Genomic DNA, 8,820 nt, shown 5'->3' on the forward strand with positions numbered 1-8,820 from the left:
ATGTCAGTACTTTTCCCATCTCTGCTGGTGTGTGCGTGTGTGTGTGCCATGGTTACGCAACCCAGTGACACTGGGTTGCGTAACCATTTCCACCTCTTTGCAGTTTGACCGTCTACACTGCAAAAACATCCTCCTCTTAAGGTCTGAAGCTTGACCAGCTGAACCACAGTGTTCTTTCTTCTCCTCTGAAGCGCTACATGTTGGAGAAGATGAGGAGATGTGTCGTGTCCACGTTGTTGCTGACCGCTGTGGTCTGCCTGGCCACAGCGACAGCACAGCAACACAGCAACACAACAACTACGACCAAGGTAAATAATGGGAAAGGGAATCAACAACTGAATATTAACCATCTGAATTTCGAAGCAGTTGGTCTGATAGCAGGGGTAATGTTGTTGCATAATATCCTATATTATTGTTTTGAAGTGTCTTGAATTATTATCCAATGCACGTTATTGGATTGTTTTTCATGAATGCAGTTTTCTTCTAAAACAGATCAGAGATTTTTATAATGTAACTGCTGCTAACCTAAAGAGATAGTTCACCCAAAATAAATATTAGTCACCCCACGGAGACTTGAATTCATGGATATTGTTTTGTTTTTGTCGCATTCCTAAGCCAATAATTTGATGACAAGCGGACCGATTGGCAGCGGTTTTGTGTCTCCTACCGGAACCGCTGCCGGTCATCTCTCACAGAACCTGGCGTCTGTGAGAGAAATAAGCAACCAGCGTCATCTCGTTCTGCACGAACGGTAGCTCGTGCGGGACATTCAGCGCATGTTTGAGTATCATGGGACTCCACGATGAGTGGTAGTAGAAAAAAGAAAAGCTTTTCATCGGTTAAAATAGACGAATTTCAGTCTTCCACACGGCTCCCATTATGCCAATGGAGGGGGTCGCCAGACTGGACGACAGGGGATTCTCTGGAATAACTCAACGGCCCTTTCCATGTTGGTGAGTGATTAGCGACACATCAAAGATAACACTTAAAATGACCGGATCTCTCCTTTAATTCAAGTCTCCATAGGGTGACTAATCGAAAAAAATAGTCATTTTGGGGGTGAACTATCCCTTTAACACTGATAAATTAGTTCAGCTTTTATAGATAAAAAATGCAAAAGAAGACTTGGAAGAAACAAAATGTTTTATTTACTATGGACTATGGTGGACACGGAAGACACATATTTGTAGAGCAAAGATAGATACGAACTGTGTGCGTGTGCGTGTGCGTGTGCGTGTGTGTGCGTGTGCGTGTGTGTGTGTGTGTGTGTGTGTGGGTGGGTGCATGTGTGTGCCTGTCTGAGCTCTTCGTTGGAGACATTGAACTCATAACATAACTAGAAAAAGTGCTCCTCGGAGCACAAGTCTCCGCCAGGTCAGGTAGGTTATTATGGCCTCCTGGTGGCGCTATAATAGGCCAATGTGAAAAGGGTGCCATTTATTCCTAGGCTGTGCAAGGCAATCAGACACTGCATGCATGATTTGAGGCATTTTGTTCTAAAACTGTGTTTTGCTAATTTTGACCTGCTGGTGGCGCTATAACATGCCAATGTTAAAAGGGTGGCATTTGTTCCTCAACGTAGTGCAAATGTGCATTCAAAGTTTCACCACAATTGGACGCTGCGTTCATGATTTGCGGCATTTTGTTAAAAACGGGCCACTCCTGCAAACATTACATGTCAATGTTAGCCAATCAGGATGGAATATGAAAAATCAAACAGATCCGTCTTGATCACATGACTATAGAGATCATGTGTACCTATTTGCGTGAAATTTGGATCAAATCTGAAGGCTTAATATCAAAAAATGTGTTTTACATAAGTCTGCCTCCTGGTGGCGCTATAAAAGGCAAATGTGAAAAATGCAGGGCAAAGGTTTTTCCTTGGCCTCTAGAGAGTGTGCATACAAAGTTTTACACTGATCGGTGCAGTTATAGGTAAAACACGAATCGGCCTGTTACAGCGCCACCATGAGGCTGATTTGAACATTTTCAAATGGCATTTCTTCCTCTGCCTAATGGGAATGTGTGAGCAAAATTTCACGGACATTGCATGCTGTGTTCATGATTTGAGGCATTTTGTTCGAAACGGAGTACTCCTGCAAACTTTGAAAGCCAATTTTTGCCAATCAGGATGGAATATGAAAAATCTGAAATTAGCCGTTTCTTTTAATGACTATAGAGATACTGTGTACCGATTTGGGGGATTTTTGGCCAAAATCTGTAGGAGTACGTCCAAAAATTTGTTTTGCAAAAAGCGGCCTCCTGGTGGCGCTATAACAGGCCCATGTGAAAAATTTGGGGCAGAGGTTCTGCTCTGGCATCCAGGGAGTGTGTGTGCACAGTTTCTCTGCGATCAAGCCAACGGTGCCAGATATTAGCTGTACACAAAATGACAGAATGACGGACGGACACACGGACGGACGGACGGACGGACGGACGGACGGACGGACGGACGGACGGACGGACAGGGGGTAAAACATACTCTCTCGCCATGCCTTTCGGCCTGGCGGAGACAATTATTTATGTTATGAGTTCAATGTCTCCAACGATTGAGAACACGTCTGAGTGTATGAATATTAAATGTGGGGTCCCCCAAGGTTAATAATCTATTACATGTCTTACCCTATTTAAACTTTACTTGAGGACAAGTTTATCTCACTCTCAAACATGTAAACATTGAATATTGACAATTTGGGGGGAATTGAGCCACACTTCTCTGCCGGGTCATATTTGACCCTTAACACCACAGATGTCACTTTTTTCTATAGAGACCATCAGAATGAACTAAAACGGTGGTAATACATTTTGTTAAAATAGCTGTTTATAGCTATTTGGATATCATGAAGCCTTGTTCCAATAAAGAAATGTAAAGGGTACTTTTTAAACTTAAAACGGGTCAAAAATGACCCTAACCCAATGGAAGGGTTAAAAATCTATGTATGGGTTCGATGACATTTCAAACAACACCTCCACTCTCTTCCTCTGCTCATGTCTTTTGTCTGTTGTTGTTGTTGCTGTTGTTTTGTAACCAGGCCAGCAGAGGAACTGTTAAAGCCAGCGCCAACTTCACTGCCAACGAGGATGCCGAGACCCTGTACAAGGCCATGAAAGGACTGGGTGAGATGTGTGTGTGTGTGTGTGTGTGTGTGTGTGTGTGTGTGTGTGTGCGTGTGCCTGTGCCTGTGCCTGTGCCTGTGCCTGTGCCTGTGCCTGTGTGTGTGTGTGTGTGTGTGTGTGTGTGTGTGTGTGTGTGTGTGTGTGTGTGTGTGTGCATGTGGTGGAAAGTAACTAAGTACATGTACTTAAGTACTGTATTTGTATTTTACTAGAGTATTTAGAATTTCTAATACTTTTACTTCTACTCCACTACATCTCAGAGGCAAATATTGTGATTTTACTCCACTACAATTATTTGAAAACTTTAGTTACTAGTTACTTTTCAGATTTAAATTATGATTTTATAAACATACATTAACCACTTGATCCCTATTTTATACCTAGGCTATTTGAAAACAGCCAATCTACAAGCTAAAAAATAAACTAAAAGCCTGTGTGTGTGTGTGTGTGTGTGTGTGTGTGTGCGTGCGTGCGTGCGTGCGTGCGTGCGTGCGTGCGTGCGTGCGTGCGTGCGTGCGTGCGTGTGTGCGCGCGCGCATGTGTTACGGAGGAAATCTAAATATCTGGTGAGCTCACCTGCTTGGAAGAAGCTTTAATTGCTAGTCTTTGTGTGTGTAATAATGGCTGCATCTTGTGGGAATGTTAACGTTGATGAACACACACTGGGTTGCGTAACCATGGCCGGTCACTGCCGCAGGGGCGGACGAGGACACCATCTTGCAGCTGTTGACGTCCCGCAGTAACGACCAGAGACAGCAGATCAGCGTGGCCTACAAGACCCTGCATGGAGAAGTAGGACCACACACACACACACACACTCACACGCACGCACGCACGCACGCACGCACTTTTTCTTCTGCGAGCCCAAAGTAACGAGTACTTTTTACCCTTTGTAGACATTTACTCGAGTAAGAGTAAAATATTTTTCTTGGAAATGTACTCGAGTAAGAGTAATAAGTATCAAAGAAATATAATACTCAAGTAAAGTACAGATCCTCAGAATATGTACTTAAGTACAGTACTCAAGTAAATTTACTCCGTTACTGTCCACCTCTGTCAGCTACCTACTTTCTTAAACAGATGAGACAAGTAGGAAAATCTAATGAGCAAGAGCTAAAACAAATACGTGTATCGGAAAAACAAGATCCAATAAAACAATAAAACAAGAGCTTGTACAACTAGTTAACAACGAGTAGGCAAGGTGAAGAGCAAGGGTATTGTTTCCTGAAGAGGTGGGTTTTCAGCCTGCGGCGAAAGATGGGCAGTGAGTGACCCCTGCCCGACCGAAGTGGTCGGGCAGGGGTGTAAGCCTCGACCAAGAAGGAGCTGTTCCTTTCACTGCCCTATAGGCTAGCACCAGGGTTTTAAACTGGATGCGAGCCGCTACGGGGAGCCAGTGTAGAGAACGGAGAAGGGTAGTTGTGTGGGAGAACAATGAATAAAATGAATAACAAACAATGAGACGATGATAACAGTGTTATTCAGCAGTTAGCGAGTTTGTTTAGCCAGATTTTTTTGTCTGCTGAGTATCTTTTCTCCACCTTTTGGAGTTATTCTGGTAGCTGTTCGGTATTAAAGCTGTAATATAAAATATGAAATATACTCAATAACTTCATCTAAAGGACACTGCTCTCTCTCTCTCTCTCTCCTCTCTCTCAGGATCTGATTGACGACCTGAAGTCTGAGTTGTGGGGGAATTTGGAGACCCTTGTCGTTGCACTGATGACCCCACCTCTCGAATATGACGTCACCTTACTCCGTGATGCCATTAAGGTACTGTGGTTGTAGGTGCTGCATTTGATGAGATCTATCAAATCAGAATCACTTTTGTTGGCCAAGTTTGCAAGATTTGACTTAGTGGTCTGTTCAGACTGGATATGTGAATCATGTTGTTATCAGTGGTGTAAAATAACTAAGTACATTTACTTAAGTACTGTACTTAAGTACAATTTTGAGATACTTTTACTTTACTGGAGTTTGATTGATTGATTGAATATTTTATTAGGCAAAAAAATGTCAAACAGCACAGTTACATTTAAAATACTTTGTCTAACAGGTCCGTTCATAAAAGTCCTTGCGGACTTGTTTCCAATGAGGGCCTTGGTATTCAATTCATAGGCATATATAGTGGCACCACAGTTCAAATATCATTACAAAAAAACAGCAAAAAGATTACACTATGTACAACAAAAAAAAGGGGAAAAAAATATGTACAAGAACAGGGGGGGGGGTCTGCTGTCTAACGGGAAAATGGTACTACCTCCTCTTTTGGCCTCCTAAAAGGTGATTTGTTAAGGCTCATTTAAATGAGCCCAGCGAACTGCATTTTTTGAGGGATGGAGTTAGACTATTCCAATCCTGGGTGGCAGTGCTGTAGAAGGAGAATTTGCCCATGTTTGTTTTATGGGTGGGTGGTACCAAATTGTTGTTAACGCTCCCTCTGGTATTGTGACTGTGGGTGTCGCTAACCTTTTGGAGGTATTTACTCAGATATGCGGGAATAGGGGGCATATCGGGCAAATTTGCATTTACAATTTTGAAGGCCAGTCCCATTTTTTGTTGTTTAACCCTGTCTTCCACCCTGAGCCAGCCTAGGCTGGCAAAATGGGTGGGAGAAAGGTGGGTCATGGGCCCCAATCCGAGGAGTAGCCGAATCAGTTTGTTTTGGGAGGTGTGAAGCTTAGTCTTCAGTGACACTGAGGTATTGGAGTACCAGGAGGTGCAAGCATAGTCAAAAAGTGGTTGAATCAGGGCCCCAGAGAGGGTCCTGAGGGCCTGAGGGTTGACAAAAGAGGAAACTCTGCCCATACATTTTGTTCTCTGGTTTACTCTTTTGACCACCTTTGTAGCCATGCTTTCACCTGTATTTGTCAAGAACACAACCCAAATAGGTAATCTCTTCTTTGCTAGAGATAATTGTGTCATCGACTTTGACCTTGAAATCATTTACATCCATCTGTCTGAGGGAATGTTTGGTCCCAAAGAGAATGGATTCAGTTTTCCCAAGGTGTAGTGACAGTTTGTTATCGGTAAGCCAAGTACGGATTTTTGAGAGTTCGGAGCTGAGCGCCTCCTCAACTTGCAACTTGTCCTCTCCCGAGATCAGGAGTGCCGAGTCATCAGCGAACAGGAACAATTTGCAGTTACAGGCAGCATTCATGTCGTTAATGTATAGAAGAAACAGTAACGGCCCTAGAATGCTGCCCTGAGGAACCCCACAGCTCACGGGAGGGATGAGGACATGGTTCCGTTGATGTCAACCACTTGTTCTCTTGTTAAGATCTCATCCAGTTTAGTGATGTGCAGTCAAAACCAATCGCCCTCAGCTTATCAAGTAAAATTGAATGGTTTACAGTGTCGAACGCTTTTTGGAGGTCCAACATGACCATGCCGCAGTATTTGCCCGCGTCTACCTCACGTTTGATGTAGTCAGTCAGATACAGTAGGCATGTGTCAGTGGAATGGGAGGTTCTGAAGCCCGATTGGAATTCAAACAACAGTTTATGCTCGCTGAGGTAGCTGTTGATTTGTTCTTGAATTAATCGCTCTACAACCTTTGAGATGGAACAAAGGATGGAAACAGGCCTATAGTTGCCAGGTTCTAATTTGCTTCCTTTTTTATGCAGAGGGATTACTCTTGCCAACTTGAAATCCTGTGGGACGTGACTGCGTCTCTGAGGAATCTGGTGGGGATATTGTCAAGGCCGGTGGCCTTGTTTGGCTGGAGGGCGAGTAGTTTTTTCTGCACATCATCAGCATTTACTGGTTTGAATGAAAAGGAGTCTTTTTTAGCCCCTAGTTTAACATAGTGAGCATGGATCTGGTCAGAGCCGTACAAACCTGAATGCTGAGGAAGTTTGCTTACCAACTGGGTTGCAATGGTGGTAAAAAAAAAGCTGTTAAAACAGTTCGCTACCGCTTGCTTGTCGGTAATGAGCACGCCACTTGAAATAATGCAGATGTTTGTAGTTTTTGTTTGAATTTTGTTGTTGCAGCCCAATTTCTGTAGCGCTTCCCACAGCTTTTGTGGGTGGCTTTTGTTTTCCTCAATGCTTTCATTTAAGAAATTCTTTTTGGCAGTTTTGACCAATTTGTTTACTACATTTCGTTGATTTCTGCATCTTTCAAGTAGTTGCAAATTTTTGCATTTCCTGAACTCAGAGTACATTTTGTTTCTGAGTTTGATGGCATTTAGGATGTCTCCATTCATCCAGGGTTGTGTACGGGCTCTGACTCTCACCACCTTCTTGGGCGCTAGGCTATCAATAACAGACACAAAAGCAGTTTTGAAACCAGTCCAAGACTCCTCAGCCAAGGAGCCACTGAGTACATTTGACCAATCCACTTTCTCAAGAGCTGTTGTGAGAGCTTCTGATGAGTACGTTTTCATAGCTCTGCAGCTGACCGTGCTATCAACTACAGATCTGTGAAGCTTACGCGTGCAGAAAATGATGTTGTCGCTTAGACTGCACTCAATGACCCCACCTAAAGGAATCATCGACTGGTCTGATGTCAAAATGAGGTCAATGATGGTCTGAGAAGTGGGGCCTACCCTCGTGATATTTTTTATCATTTGGGTGAGGCTATGCATGTCACAGAATTTACTGAAAGATTTAAATATGGCGGCGTCTCTCCGGAGTACATCCGTATTGTAGTCGCCAATCAAAATCAAGTATTTCCAATTGTCAATACTTTTAATTCTACTCCACTACATCTCAGAGTTATTATTACAGAAATTATTACATTATAAAACCTACATTAACCACTTTAGCCCAATTTTATACCTATTTGAAAATAGCTCACAACAAGCAACAAGCTCACAACGCATCACATTGTGAGCTTGTAGATCTGCTATTTTCAAACATTTTAGTACTTTTACTTTTGTTACTTTAAGTACATTTTGAAACCAATACTTTTGTGCTTTTACTCAAGTAAATGTTGAATTCCGTACTTTTACTTGTAACAGAGTACAGTACTTTCACATTTCAGTATTGATACTTTTGCTTAAGTAAAACATTTGAGTAGAGAGCATCCTGTGACTTAAAAATAAGCTCTTTATTGGACCAATGTCAAATCATGCAGGGATCATCAGTTCATCATCAGATCATCAGATCGCAGTGGTGTAAAGTAACTAATTACTTCTACTCCACTACATCTCAGAGGCAAATATTATACTTTTACTCCACTACAATTATTTGACAACTTTAGTTACTAGTTAATTTGTGTTAATTTGTAGATTCTTATTACAAACACACATTACCCACTTCAGCCCCTATATACATTTCGGCCATTTGAAAATAGCCGATCTACAAGCTCACAATGCGTCGCGATGCGACGCATTGTGAGCTTGTAGGTCGGCTATTCTCAAAAACATGTTTTATAAATTTTATTCATTTGAAAACTTGCATTTGACATTCTGCCTATTGAGTACTTTTTACTTTTGTTACTGTAAGTACATTTTGATACCAATACTTTTGTACTTTTACTCAAGTAAAGTTTGAATTCTGGACTTTTACTTGTAACAGAGTACTTAGTATTGATACTCTTATTTAAGTAGAGAATGTGAGTACTTTTTCCACCACTGTCTGATCGTCAGAGTCCATGCCAACTCGAATGCATGCGCAAAAGGAGGGCTTACCAAAAGAAGAGAGAGAGAGAGAGAGAGAGAGAGAGAGAGAGAGAGGGAGAGAGAGAGGGAGAGAG

General features: G+C 42.3%; 1 protein-coding gene across 1 annotated transcript in view; it reads left to right on the top strand.

The window, feature by feature from the left end:
- Positions 1 to 206: 206 nt before the first annotated feature.
- The window catches only part of LOC308099814 (annexin A5-like), a 15,651-nt gene continuing 7,037 nt past the window's right edge, over positions 207 to 8,820 (top strand). The window contains exons 1-4 of the mRNA XM_080448619.1: positions 207 to 308; positions 3,033 to 3,117; positions 3,815 to 3,909; positions 4,777 to 4,890. Coding sequence (XP_080304745.1) covers positions 210 to 308; positions 3,033 to 3,117; positions 3,815 to 3,909; positions 4,777 to 4,890 — 393 coding nt within the window. The 5' untranslated portion in view covers positions 207 to 209. The remainder of the gene's footprint in view (positions 309 to 3,032; positions 3,118 to 3,814; positions 3,910 to 4,776; positions 4,891 to 8,820) is intronic.

Source organism: Gymnoscopelus braueri (genome assembly GCF_963280865.1).
Source record: "Gymnoscopelus braueri genome assembly, chromosome: 2".
Classification (NCBI taxonomy): domain Eukaryota; kingdom Metazoa; phylum Chordata; class Actinopteri; order Myctophiformes; family Myctophidae; genus Gymnoscopelus; species Gymnoscopelus braueri.